We start from the raw sequence: 15,089 nt of genomic DNA, 5'->3' as shown, positions 1-15,089 counted from the left end.
GATTCGAAGCTGAAGAAACATCAACAACGAATAACAGTTGTGCAACTTAATATTTTTAATATTACTGACCCCAGTCTTTAAAATGGAATTGTATATGTTTACATTTTTTCTCTTTTGTACTGTAGATAGTCCTGTAATTTAATTATATTAATGTTGTGTGTTAATACATATAGCCTGAATCCAAATCACTTTGGAAAAGAGAATCTGCTAAATTCAGTACAAGTACAAAAGCAGAAATATTCCCTGTAGTTTCTATAAACTAAAGTAAAAAAAATACAAAAATAAAAATATTTCTATATGTATATATATATATATACAGAGCTGGGTAGTAACGGATTACATGTAATCTGGATTACGTAATCAGATTCCAAATCTCAAGTACTTGTAATTAGAGTAAACTACTTTTTAAAATACTTGTAATCAAACTACAGTTACTTTTTTATGGATTACATGATTACATATACATTATTTACACAATGGTAATAAGTCGTTCAAAATGCATTGATTCTCCTAAGTTTCCTTTTTTTAACGTTTATATTTTTTCCTATTAAACCTGCCGCTTATATACGTTCGTGATTCTTCGAGTTTTTCCGGCGGAGAGGGGGAGGGGTGTCAGAATCGTGCTCAGAAGAAATCGGTAACAAGATAATGGAAAATGGAGGGGAACGCAGCCTTTAATCACTGAATGTACATATATGATTTAATTTTTAAAGAAAGACACGGGAAAAATGTCACTGTTCAGTGTAAGATCTGCCTACCACGGATTAATTTGTGTCCATGGAAATCTCTGACCTAGCAAAGTTATTGCTGGGAATTTCATGTTCTTTAATATATTTTTTGTAATGTTGATTTTTCTTCATTGTTACAACCCTTATGCACTTCCAAGTGTTTTTGAGATGAAAATTTTTGACCTAGAAATGGTCTTTAAAATATATATTAGCAATGTTATTGGTGCGTTTCGTGTTCTTTAATATTCATTTTTGTAATGTTGTTATTGTTTGTCTTTAACTCATTTTCACTATGCACTTAAATGTTTTGAGCAAGGTACATTACTGTTAGTATTTTTTAATTATTAACTTTCCATACATTGCACTTGAAAAAGAAGCAATTGTGGCTCTTGTTGGTGAATTAAATATATTTTTTGTAAAACATTTTTTTCTTTGTACCTGTCAAAATAGTACAAGATTAGGCTAATTCAATATATTACATTAAATTTACAATTTGTCATTTAGCAGACGCTTTTATCCAAAGTGACTTACAAATCAGAAATAACAAAAGAGCAATGATATACAAGTATTATAACAAGACTAATGAGAAATGATATACAAGTATTATAACAAGACTTTTAAATATATAATAAATAAAAAAGAAAACAGATAGAATAGAAAAAGGATAGAGCAAGCTAGTGTTAGTTAGTTAGTGTTATGTGATATCAAATAAGGGTTAGCACAAATGTAATCTAAATGTAATCCAAAAGTAATCAGATTACATTACCAAAAATGTGTAATCTAAGAGATTATATTACTAACTACAAATTTTGTCCTGTAATCTGTAATCAGTAACTGATTACAATTCATAAGTAATCTACCCAGCTCTGTCTAACTACAAATTTTGTCCTGTAATATATATATATATATATATATATATATATATATATATATAAACATTTAACATTTTGCAAATTCTTGGTATATATATATATATATATATATATATATATATATATTATATATATATATACCAAGAATTTGCTCAACGTTAAATGTTTTTAGATAAACTACATATCACACGTCTATCACTGAATGTTATCAACTACCCAAACACAAAGCAAGAAGTTAAACAGTAGAGAGTTAAATTCACTAACATCTAAAAACAAACACAGAATTCAGTCACCAGCGGAGTGACATTTCACATAAATATTTCAACATCTGCAACTAAAACATGCACCCCCACCCCCCCCCACCCCGGAATTAAAGTAAAAAAAAATTTTTTATATTTCCATCACGGCAACATTACTCAGTAACTGTACTGGGATTCAAAGAGCATGTTCAATCTGAAAGACCAAATTCGCAATGAGTGGAAGGGTGTCAGCAGCAACAAATATGCAATATCTAATGCTTATTTTTCAATATTTTCTCTATTTTCTGGTTTACTTGTATGCAGAAACAAAAGCCCCTAATGTCGACTGGCATAATGGTTGATATTAACAGATAAGGCACAAGAATTTATAGCCTGGAGATCTTGGCATGATGGCAGACGGGGCTCAGTGCCAGTGTAAAAGCCTCTAGTTGTAGGTTCACCCATCATGCCTCTGGTCTAAAAGACCTCTAGAGAAAAGCTGACATTTCCTCCTCCGCTTGGCTAAACGTGAAGCAATTAAGTCGAGTTACTCCAAAACAAATATGAGGAGACGAAACTGCATGCAGCTTTCTCACTACCTTAAACACTTGAATCCTAAAATGCCACTTAATAAAAACAGTTTTCTAAGGATTTAGGGAATAGCTCACTCACTAACATGATGTCATTACACACCCTTGTCATTCAAAACCTGTGTGACTGTTTTCTTCAGTAGAACACAAAAGGAGAACTTTTGAGAAATGTACTGGCTGCTCTTTCCGATAACTGATTGCACTGACAATCAATCAATGGGTACTTGAGCTTTCAAGCTCCACAAAAGGACACAAACAGATCATAATGGTTGTCCATACAACACATACATTCTGTGTTTTTGATCGGTCCATTTGATACGGTAGCTTGGTTTGAGAAACTAATTGAAATGTAAACCGTCATTCACTCAAGATCTGGATCCATCCAATTTGTGGACAAACAGGCATTTCTATTCTAACCAATATGATCAACTTTTACTTAAACTTGCTTATTTTGAAAGATTCAGACTTGTATCGAGAATTGTATCATGTAATTTATTAAAAAGATCTTCTTGGGGGCAGAGAAGCCACTTTTGCACATCAAGTCTACATTTATTTGAATACAGTAAAAACAGCAACATTATGAAATATTATTAAAGTTTTAAATAGCTTTTTTTCTGTTTGAAAACATAATAAAATGTAATTATTCCTGTGATGGAAAGCTGAAATCTCAGCATCATTACTCCAGTCTTCAGTGTCACATGATTTTTCAGAAATCATTCTTATATGCAGATTTGATGCTCAAGAAACATTTATTATTATTATAAATATGGAAAACTGATGAATATTTTTGTGGAAATGTGATACACATTTTTTCAGCATTATGTGATGAACAGAACAGCATTTATTTTAAATATAATTATTTTATTTGAAAATTACTATTATTATTTTACATTACTGACCCCAAACTTTTAAAAGGTGACCAGTATATTCTTCAAAAATAATAATAATAAAAATAAAAATCACAGGTTTGGAACTACACCAGGATTAATGAATGATGACAAAATGCACATTTTTGGGCGATCTATCCCTTTAAATTAGAGGAAATAAATCATGGCATGAAGAGACCTATAAGATCATGAGGGTGGGACTGTGGAGCACAGAGCAAAGGCACACGAGCATCCTGATGGCAGATTTATTTTGTGCACTGGACTAACGTTACATGTGTAAACCTGGCCCACAGAAAACCCTCAAATTTAAATGTGCCATCATGATGTTTGTGTGTGTGTCACGGTGCAAACACACTGGCCATACAACGCGAGACACATAATCCTTCACCTCCTTCAAGGAGACAGACACCAAAACAATCATGTGCTGCATTCGGATATCATGTAACTGTTACAGGGAATAGTAGCGCGCTAATAAATAACATCAGCAACAGACAAGAGATGAATTAAAGGGCCCGGAGTGGAATTTTTACCTTGCATCATGGTTGCAGCACTTCATTCCTCGGTTTCACGCGAGCAAACACACTGACATGAGATACAGCAGCAGTGATCCGGTAACCGGTCTCATCCTGCCCAGCCCCTCGCGTCCTCGTCTCTCGGGTTTCCCGGTAACCGGTGGGTTAGGCCCCAGGCACCGACGCATCCGCAGCATCCACACGCCATCATCACTGAGGGGATGCTGAGGACAGCCGCTGATGAACGGAGAACGAGAGTGTGGGAGGGTCGCGTAATTACTAGGCGTACTATGGCGGAGGCTGCGCTCATAAATATTTATAAGGTCATGTTGACGTGGGTTGGTAACCTTCCTGGACCGTCTAGTCGTGTCACGAATTGATATCAGTGAGCCAAGCCTTTCAACGCAGTTGGTTCGCAGGTTCACTAACGTTCTACGCCACTCCGTCAGCAAATCAGGTAGACCTGCGTCACGGTGCGTAATTAATATTCATGACCTGAGCAAAGCCGTAGTAGGGTTCGTACTGTACATTCACAAGAGGGACGTGTGAACGGACTTTGGTCTGATCCTGTGAACGATAATCATGTGATAATGCGCCGCCTGCTGGTGGACTAAAGCCTGAGGCCACTTGTGATAATACTTCAGTTGAGCATTTTTGTAATTTAACAGATTTTATTTTATAATTATATTTTTATTTTGACAGTTTGGATACATTAATATGATTTCCTCCACCTTATACTCAGTGCTTGTGGAAAAATACTGTACTTTGACGTCATAATCTTTTCAATGTTTTGCTGAAAATGTTCTCACCTTTGGGTCATCCAAGATGTAGATCCAATGTTTCTTCACTGCAACAGATTTGGAGATATTTTGCATTGTGTAACTTGCTCACCAGCGGATCCTCTGCAGTGAATGGGTGCCGTCAGAACAGGAGTCCAAAACAGCTGATAGTCCAGACTATCAATTAACATCTTTTGAAGTGAAAAGGTGTGAGTTTGTAAGAAACAAATCCATAATTAAAACATTTTAACCTTAATCACTTCTGGCCAAAATACTAGTCCATAATCCATAATAATACTTCCTCCAGTAAAAAAAGTCCATCCCTTGTTGTCCTTATACATCAAAATACACCATTTTAACCGGAAGCAATGGTTTTGAACGTAAAAATGTCTTAATAGTGATTTTGATTCTTACAAACACACACGTTTTTGCTTCACAAGAAATGAATTGATGGACTGGACTACTTGTGGATTATTGTGATGTTTTTATCAGCTGTTTGGACTCTCATTCTGACGGCACCCATTCACTGCAGTGGCTCCACTGGCGAGCAATTGATGTAATGCTATATTTTTCCAAATCTGATCAGAAAAAAACTCATCTAGCCTACATCTTGGATGGCCTGAGTGTGAGTACATTTTCTGGGTGAAATATGGGTGTCTACGAATCTGTGATTTTTTTCCCCTTTTCTCCACAAACATTTGATGCTTGCCCTGATCACTTGAGCATATAGCTACATGAGCTAAATCACCCTAAAACTTGTGAGGTAATAAGTTTACCTTTTAAATAAGTGTCACATTTAAAGGTCTAAAATATGAATCTTTGTATTTCATTGAATTAAAAGTTTTTAGCCCTTAAATGATTGTTCAGACTGCACATGATGCTGCATACAGTTATGCATTACTGAAGCTCTTTTGCAACAGAAGTACAATATATAGCCACAAGGGGTCAGCAGCTAAAACTGATTTTCAGATAAAAAAAGACTGCAAAATAGGGCCAATGAAATCTTGAAATCTTGTCAACAACTACTGGAATCTCGCATCTGAGATGACTGATTGAAAACAGGTAGGTCATTTCACAGAAACGTGACTAACAACACCAGAGAAGTTAACAGGAATAAACACAGACACACTATTTATTTCAGATTGCAGAGAAAATATAAGAATATGTGTAATTTACAGTGAACCATGTATTGTACACCCAGCCTTTTTTTAAATCACGAATAAATGGCATTGGATATGTGCATTTCACAGAAAATTAGAATTAAAACATACAATATGAATAAAATGACTATTGTTATGCATCAGTTCGTGTTACTTGAAAAACTTTTATTTACTTGAAAAACTTTTATTTACTTGAAAAACTTTTATAAAAAAACAAATAACAGGCATAGATATACAATCTGGTGGCATATGCCTGAACTCATTCAAACTGCCTTCCTCTCTGTCGACAAACTCCTTGTTTTATTCTCCTTGAGTGAATTCTCTGAAAGCATCATCAGATATGCAACATGGCCCTCATCTTGAGTGCGTGATAAACGATCACGCTATCAGGAAATTCTGCCTTTTCTGTGAAGGGAAAGTGATCAGACTTGTTTTTCGCCTTGATCACTTCCTCCTCTGGGGCCGAGGGCCCTAAGAAAAGCCTCCAGTAGCCCACATGTATTGAGTTTCCACGTGCTGCACTCTGGAACAACAAGCGCTTTGACGTCAAACACTGCAAACTTTCTGCAGCGCTCCCAAAAAAATTCCCAAGCTTTCATGGGTTCGGACATGGTGGCGATGGAAAAAGTTGACCTAAGTGTCACGGGATTTTTAGTAATAAGTGACTGTACCCTAAATAGCACGTCCCAAGCATCTTCCCCATGTTCTCTGATAACTGAGACCCCCTCCTCTTGCCTCTTTTTTGTTCTTTCAAGCAAGAACTAATATTAACAACACCACGCCAGAAAATATATTTCAGAGAAATGTTACCAAACTTGGTTTTTAGAGTGGCGCCCACCTATGCAAAACTTTCCCGCCACACTCTAAAAAAAGAAATTCAGGGAACCCATTAACTTAAATAAATGCATAGTTGCAAGTTTTTTTTAATTAAATGTTGCAAACATTATTTTGGTGAGTTCTGTTGACATAATAATGCTGATCATTACACTGCACCTTAATATTGTGTGTAATTTAAACAAATTTATGATTTAATTGAATTTTTGATTGTCTCGTAGTAGTAAGTTGTGTCTTTTTTACTTTTTGTCTTCTGTACTATTTTTTCTTGATAACGCAGCAGATGCTTTGAATAGGGCTAGATAAGGAGAATAAACGTGAAATTAAGTGTTTTTTTAGTAAAGGGAAAGACATGTGCATGCAAAAAAATAAAAAAATCTGTCACATTTACTTACCCTCAAGTTGTTCCAAACCTGTTTGAATTTTTTTCTGGTTACGTCAACTGTTTGGTTAACAACATTCTTCAAAATACTTATTTTTTTTTAGTAACTTGTGTTTATGCTGCACATTATTAAGTTCCTCTAGCTCAGTGTAATTTGGCATTGAAAATAATTTCATTTGAAGTTGTCATAATTAAAAAAAAAACAGATGCAAACTGCAAGTTTTTGTTGAGCCAAAACATTTGTTTTTGTAATACATGACACTAATGTGTTGTTTATGGTTGCTAAGGTGCTGCTATGTAGTTACTAGGTTTGTTTGATATTCTAAGGCCAGTTGCATAAACATAGCCACCATGTTGAGACTAGTTTAACCAACTACTGTAGCAATCAAGTTCTTATCAGTCTTACATTTCAGATTCAAATTAGATCAATCCCTTTTCCCGTAACTGACTTAAAAAAGTTATGAGCAGTGTTTTAAGACTAGTCTAAGCAGTTTATGCAATCGACCCCAAGGACTACAGATATGGCTAGCGATGGCTATATCTCTAGACACAGTATAAGCACAAACATACTTAGGGTTTGCTCCAACTGAATCAAATATTTTATATCACAATATCCTGAGATGTTTTATAAGAACTTTAAATTCAGTCGAACACGATGTTCGCTACACAAAGGTCATCTGGCTTAAGCTGATCATAGACATTACTGGTAAACTTCAGCATAAATGTTACTCAATGAAACCAGACTCGCTGTGCAGGATACGCTTCGGCTGTTTCTGGGTGGTGGCAGATGTCACGTCTGCATGATCTGTACTTTGATATGTGGTGAATGAATGCATTGGTTCATTCTGCTTTTGGTGTTTTGTTATGTCTGTGTGATCAGGGGAAAAAGCTAACAATTAATACGTGAATGTGAAGTTGTTTTAAACATTAAACCCCTTTTTATGGATTCAAGCAATAGTATGAAGGCACATGCAATAGTATGAAAAGGGGTATGAATTTATGCAATACTATGAAAGGATTTATTACACGTATATACTGTATGCAATAGTGTGCCATAGTGTTCTTATACTGTCTCATACTGACTTGACACATTTGTTCTAAGGAGTTTTTACGTCACCACTAGTTTTGAATTAACAAATATTAACAAAAAACCTAAATACATACAAAATTATATATTAACTTAGCAGACAGAGCCTAATAGCACAACCATGCATCTCACAGCTAGATGGAAAACATTTATTTGAATAAACTACTGAAGCAAATTTGCCCGATTGCATAATTATATGCACATTTTAGCATTTTTTTCTTGCAGATGTATTATGGTTTATAGTATGTGCACGACAGTAACAAAATCCTAGGTTGTCTGACCTTAAAAAGAAATACAGCAACAATTACAGACCAAAACGTTTTCATTTATTTCTCTGTTTAATTTCTTTCTTTTTTTTTTGGACAAATGAATGTGCAACACAACTTTAACAGAGGTTTAATACTAAAAATGATAATATAATAGTAAATAAATATAATAATAATAGACATTACAGTGATTCCACCAGTGAAATCACAGTTGTTCTACAGTGTGCATGTTCATCATCGGTTTCACAATGACAAACATGCGTAAAAAAAAGACAAAGTCTGAAGTTACAGCTTCATATCGTAACCGTAAATTCGATTTGGGTCAGTTACACATGTCTGTGGCAAAGCTTCTGTGAATAATAGTCCTCCACTGATTAAAAAAAAATGCATTAACACAAAAGGTAAGCAAAAGCAAACAGTGTACATATTGTTAGGAAAGAAAGATACTTGTTTAGGTCGAATGAAAGGCTAATCTCAATCAGAATGACGCACGTTCACCACATCCCGTTCCTGACCAGTGAGAACGTACATCAGGAGGAGCCGCATTTTTTGACATCAGTGATTGTGTAATTGAGGTTTATTGTTGACTTTGTTCTGTGAATATTAAAAGCTTAGATTCCAAGAAAAGAAAGGCATTAAGAGAAATTAGTTTTTTAAAAGTAAATTTTTTGAATGTTAAATCTCTTTTGTTGCTTTGACAAATGTATCTTAATGACATTTGCAGACACACAGAGCTCATTTTTTAAATATATAGTATATAAAAAACAATTAGTTATAAATCGGTTTAATATCGCTATTGAGTGTTGGGATGTTTGTTTCCCATATTAAAGTGGTTAAAAGAAATAATCTGGGTTTAATAGTGCTTGATCGACAGCATCTGTGGGGTAATGTCAGTTACCACAGAAAAAACAAAAGCAAACATTTTGACTCATCCATCAGTTTTTTTAAAATCAAAAAATCACTAATACAATATTTATAAAAGTAGCTCCTTGCTGTACTTCAAATGGCTCTTACAATGGAAGAATTAAAAAAAACCTTAAATTATTTTCTGTGGCAATCAGCATAAAAGCACCACAAATACAGTCGAAATATCTTAATTAATTTATATTCACCCCAGAACATTCCTTTAAGAGTAACCACTAAAAATCTGAAGTCTTTGGATCCTGTTTTAAGTTAATACGACATAAAACGTCACATTAATTGTACCAGAAGAATCGCTTAATAATAACGCCTTTTAAAAGAGAAACTGTTCATTACAAAATACAAAGGTTTTGTATTACTTGAATAAAGTATGCTGGCACTAGATTATTCTGAAGTCCAAGATTCAGGAAGACTGCATTCCCAATACACAACTGGGAATTACATGCTTTTGCTTTCAGAATGACAACATCTCTCACGTTTCCAAAAGAGTAGTTGGATGTGACAACCAAAAAAAGTCACACAAGAACACACAAGTACAAAAAAAGCAGTCACTTTTTTACAAAAAAGTCACTTTGACGTTGTAGTACAAAGCCGTCTTATAAGAGGGTCAGCATTTCTCCTTCACAGAAACCCACTTCAACCCACTTCGGATCAGACTGTAACGTCTGATTAAGAAAATCCAGCTTATGGCACTTTCGGTACGTCTGTCCGTCCACTTCTGGTAATGTCCAGCTTGAATGGATTCCTGCAAATTCCAGCTAGATTGTGTAGGTTGTTCGCTCACTCCTCATTTGGGCTCTGAAACAACAGACACAGCGGTCCTCTGAGGGATTCTCAGGAAGCAGGAGAATTAACGTTCCTCCACTTAACTCTCTCATCAAATATGGCCTACATAGCAGCCATTGTAGTGAGGTGCTACGTCTCGGTGGATGGAGGCGGATGCGTCACTATCTCTACACAGTCTGACTCTAAGAGGTTCTCTGTATCCTGCTTGGCTCCTTCCTCGACCTCCAACTCGAACTGAAACTTGTCTCCACCATCAGTTCCTGTTTCGAAGAAGGGAGGAGAGGGACTCTGCCGTATCATGCTTTGGTACCAGTTCCTGTTCTCCTCTAAAGTGTCCAAGATATCCTGCGCATCTGGATGGACCAGGTCCGCCCAGGTCTCCCATAGTGGATGCACGATGTAATCAATGAAACCAACCTAAAAGGAGAAAAAAACAAAAAAAAAAAACAATTGATAAATTCCTTCAAGAAACTGCTCAACTTGACCAATACTTTGTAAAAAAGAAGTGTGCTTTGTTGTGTTTAAATGTACAATTAAGTTTTAAGTATATTTTAGAACAATTTTACATTTTTAAAAAGTATATTTTTTAAAAATCTGTACCTGCAGATAATATAATATCACTGGGCCACTTAAAGAGTATACATTCATGACTATGTTTCTTAGCACACTTAAGGACAATTTTAAAGACAAGTTTACTTTGTAATAATGTAAAACTAAAAGTTGTACTTTAAAGTCCATTTTAAATCATTTTTCAGGCTTTAGAGAAGTACACTTATTTTGACTAACAATGTAAAGCACAAGCTAAGTTTTTGAATATCAATCTCATCATTACAAATGTGTAATTACAAATATTGTTAAATACATGACATGCACGTTTAAACAGAAATTACATTACAGTGTATTTTAGTTTACCATAAATGCTTTTCAGTGCATTCAACAGTATGCTTTAACCATTTTTCAAAGACAATATAATTATGAAACTGCACATAAAGATGCACTATAGTTCTACTTAAGTGGGTCAAACAACACCAAGTTTAGTTAATTGCATTTAGTGTAAACAAATTATAATCCATTTTAATTTACAAATACTGTGCAATTAAGTGTTCAAAAACATTATATTGATTTCGCACTGAAATATACTCTTTTAAAGTATATTATTTCCATAATAAGTACACTAAAGTATGCTAAAGTGTGGAATGACTTGAATGTGAAGGATCCTTTAGATGCCCACCTGAGACTTCTCCACTGAAGCGGTGTGTTTGTCACACATCGGGCTGATCTCCATGCCTCGCTCTCTCTCTCGGTCACCCTGGTGGAAGAACTCATCCATAATGCGATCCGTCCATTGGCGGTATAGATCTAATGGCTTGGTGGGATTGCTGAGATCGGCACAGTGAACCATATTTCGTAAGACCTGTGGACATTGTGAGACAGAGGATGTTGAAGGATATTGACTTGTGGAACTAGTAGTGAAGAAACAAATGTTGTTAAGGACACGCAGGCCAGGACTCACCTGTATCCTGTCCGTATAGTTGTCCAATAGCAACACTCCTGAACTGGTCACCTTCTTAGTCTCGACCATTGTCTTCAAGTCAGCCAGTAAGCTCATGTGCTTGGACATGTCTGTTGCTAGTACCTATGGAAAGAAATGGAGACTTAGGGTCTTTCCAGACCTGTAGATCGTTTGCTTAAATTGTTACAATGTTGCATTTTCTTCACTTTCTTAAGGCGACATATCAAAATGTGTCACATGTGAATATAAATGCCCTCTCATTGGTCAAAGTGCCAGTCCAATTCACTTGTTTGCTGCTACCATTTGACACCCTTCAAACGCTGAAATGGCTGATTATACAACACCCAGTGTTTCCGTGACTGTTCAAAACGTGTATATACTGTATGAGGCACGAGATTAGTTGGGTCAGTATCACTATAGAGTGAAAAAATTTGGGTTTCTTAAAACTTTGGCCCTGTAAATCATAATTTGTGTGAAAATGAATACAAGTTGTCTGAGTTTTACCACCTCTAGTGTTCATTTCAACTGGAATCTGCAGCGATTGGTAAGTATAGGAATGTTTTTTGAGTTTGCAGAAATGTAGGTAGAGCCATGTATTTCAATGAATCTAGGTAGCATTTCTCAGACTGTTATTTTGGTGTGAATTCAAGCACAATTGCTATGTTGATCTATGCCTAAACAGACCAAACTAAGTGAGAAAAGGCTTAGTATTTACGCTCTTTCGTATTAGAGCGAAAAAGTTGCCCAAACAGATTTTCCTTGTGTTCGAATTTTGACCAACAAATGCTGCTTGGTTTGAAAGTGACTTCTGTGTGAGTTGTTTGAACACTAAAAGCTTAAAGGTGATAACATCAACGAGCACAAATGCCTACCATATCAATGACCATCTTTCTCAGAGTCTGTCGCTGCTTCTTGGAGAGGTTTTGGAAGATATCACAGTTTTCCCCTTGCAAGAGCTTGAAACCAACCGCTAGGTGATGGTTCTCCAGAACAGACTCATCATTGTACATGAGCGCCAGCTCGGAGTCTGCAGTAAAGACAGGCATGATGTTTATGGGAGACATGAAACAGTCATAACATTGAGGCTTTGTTCTTCCATATGGTTTGCGTTTCAATAACTGCAGCAGTTTGGATCCATAAGCATGCATGGTCTTCTATATGTAGATAAAAACACACTCACTGGTATTAATTAGGAACTGGTTTGAGACTCCTGGGTGGTCCACATCATGGATGGCTGCTGCAAAGATAGCGGCCAGGATCTCCAGGTCTGTAAAGACCGCCTGTGCATAATAATAGAGAAAGACAGTGTTACACGACCCAGATCAACTTTCTGCAATGCACTGAACTGAGTAAAGCATGCGGCACACAGTTTAAGCATTGTAACACAACTCTGCCAGTTGAAACTGTTTCAGTTTTGACTCTGTTTGCCATAAGACCTTTAATTAAACTAAATATTTTGCAGACAAAAGACAGCTTGTCTTTTCAAGTTTCATTTTTGCCTTAAAAGAAGACAAAGCAAAAAAGAGCTGCAGACAAAACACTTTAGAGATCAGAGGGGTCATGCATCAGGAAAATTAGAGACAAATCAATTCAAAGGGTTCAGAAACAGCTATGACTGGCTGGAAATGTGGAATGAGGAGAAAATATTTTGTTTCCATTTTATTCTCTTATTTTGTTTTGTATTTCAATTTTTTTGATAACTATTTTATTCAATTATTTTGTTTATACATTAATTTTATTTATCTTAATCATTTTCATTATTTCCATTTATTTGTATTTTAATCTCTTATAATTTATTAAGAATTGTACTTCTGTTTTATGCTTTTATTTTCTTTTAAGCATTTTAACTTTTAAAATTCTTTTAAAAAATGTATTCCCTTATTTTATTATATGCTGTTTTAAAACATTTTTCATTTATATTTTCTTCTCTTGTTTTGTTTTATTTATTTACATTTTTCATTTATATCTATTTTATTCTATTGTTTTTATATTAATTTTTTTCCGTTCATTTAAATTTTATTAACTAATTTTAATGCATTTTATTTTTTTCTTTTTATATGTTCATGTTAAGCATTTCAATTTGAAATTTTAAATGTATTTTCTTATTTAGTTATATGCAGCTGTAAAACATTTTTTTTATTTGTATTTAATTTTAAAATGTTGTTTTCATTATATGAGGGTGTTTATACTGTATTTTTACATCTGTCTCCAAGTTTTTTGATCCTGTGTTTTAATTTTGTTTTGATGCCTCTGTACAGCACTTTGGGTGCAACTTCTGTTGTTTTGAAATGTGCTTTATAAATTAATAAACTAAACTTTATGGTTTTTTATATATATATATATAAAGCCCTGTGCTAAATAAATAAAGCCTTAAAGCTTTTCTACATTATAACTACATTTCTGGGACATATAGGAGTTTCTTACATCCAGTGCAGGTGTGGACAGCAGGATGTGTGTGGACTGGGCCACGTCAGCCGCGTGTAAACTGTTGTGATAGGCCACGTCTGCGTGGTAGTGATCTTCAAGGGTCATCATGTACGTCACAAAGGTATCCACTGGGATCTTAAATGTCTTCATTAAATCTCTCTCCTACAGAAGAAAACTGCTTCAGTTACATTTCATTTTTAAAAACACATCTCTGGACTTGTGAGAAGGGGTTTTTGTTTTGCGCACTAACCTGAAAGATGGCGTACATGATGCAGGTCAGCGGCCGATGGTGAGAGTGCTCTGAAACTTTAAAGATGTTCAGACCCCATCTGTTGATGTCCTCCAGGTCCTACAAAAGGCAAGAGAGGATATACGTCTAACTACGGTACCAGCTTGACAAAAGTGCACGATTTCCATGCAACAGGTGTTCTGTAATGTATGACTATACCTTTGAGAGCAAGTCCTCCAAATCTGTTTTCACGCCGAAGCGGGCCGTACTGCAGCTGCTGGAGAGACCCGGGCCCTGCGTGACCTTCCTCACCCCGCTGATCTGAGTCATCAGCTGCTGCTGCCTCCTCTTTCTGTCCCGTGATTTTGAAGTGGGCGATGGGATCTCCAGTTCATTCTGTTTATCTACAGGGGGAAATGTTTCGGCCCGTGATTGTTAATTTCAGCACTCGCACACTCAATTCACAACAGATACCATGACTTTACACACACTCTGAGTAAATTCAAGTAAGCAAAATGAAGTTCGATATTAGTATAAGCCACCTACAAGAACTTTTCTGCCAAGTTCAACAGTTTATGCTACAGGTAAATATTCCCTGACGTAAAGAAAGCTTAGAATAGAGTTACGGTCCTGCCTTTAGTTCTAGTAAATAAACTGAATTAAACACTGACTAACAAAATGTTTTTAGTTTTATCTTAAGTAAAAATTCTACTTTCATATTCTAGGTAATTTAGCTTTTGGTTTTGGTGAAAAAAAAAACCATCAAAGTATTATATTGACCTACATTAAGTAACATTATTATAGTAAAATATTTTACATAATTGTGGTCTTTACAATAAATATAGCCTTTTTTATTTTGTATGAATGTTTTTGTTTT

At 35.2% G+C, this 15,089-nt stretch overlaps 2 protein-coding genes across 5 annotated transcripts in view; both read right to left on the bottom strand.

Moving 5' to 3' along the window:
- Positions 1 to 4,321, bottom strand: part of LOC109107526 (SH3-containing GRB2-like protein 3-interacting protein 1) — a 33,797-nt gene extending 29,476 nt beyond the window's left edge. Inside the window, exon 1 of the mRNA XM_042717646.1 lies at positions 3,847 to 4,321. Coding sequence (XP_042573580.1) covers positions 3,847 to 3,856 — 10 coding nt within the window. The 5' untranslated portion in view covers positions 3,857 to 4,321. The remainder of the gene's footprint in view (positions 1 to 3,846) is intronic.
- Positions 4,322 to 8,374: 4,053 nt separating this feature from the next.
- The window catches only part of LOC109107515 (cAMP-specific 3',5'-cyclic phosphodiesterase 4B-like), a 66,948-nt gene continuing 60,233 nt past the window's right edge, over positions 8,375 to 15,089 (bottom strand). For all 4 annotated transcript variants that reach the window (XM_042717640.1, XM_042717643.1, XM_042717642.1 and 1 more), the window contains 8 exons: positions 14,432 to 14,616; positions 14,234 to 14,332; positions 13,981 to 14,145; positions 12,737 to 12,836; positions 12,429 to 12,583; positions 11,557 to 11,679; positions 11,275 to 11,457; positions 8,375 to 10,460 (listed from right to left, as the gene is read on the bottom strand). In XM_042717640.1, coding sequence (XP_042573574.1) covers positions 10,173 to 10,460; positions 11,275 to 11,457; positions 11,557 to 11,679; positions 12,429 to 12,583; positions 12,737 to 12,836; positions 13,981 to 14,145; positions 14,234 to 14,332; positions 14,432 to 14,616 — 1,298 coding nt within the window. In that variant the 3' untranslated portion in view covers positions 8,375 to 10,172. The remainder of the gene's footprint in view (positions 10,461 to 11,274; positions 11,458 to 11,556; positions 11,680 to 12,428; positions 12,584 to 12,736; positions 12,837 to 13,980; positions 14,146 to 14,233; positions 14,333 to 14,431; positions 14,617 to 15,089) is intronic.

This window comes from Cyprinus carpio, chromosome B2, assembly GCF_018340385.1.
Source record: "Cyprinus carpio isolate SPL01 chromosome B2, ASM1834038v1, whole genome shotgun sequence".
Taxonomy (NCBI): domain Eukaryota; kingdom Metazoa; phylum Chordata; class Actinopteri; order Cypriniformes; family Cyprinidae; genus Cyprinus; species Cyprinus carpio.
This window is presented reverse-complemented; position numbering and strand designations above follow the sequence as displayed.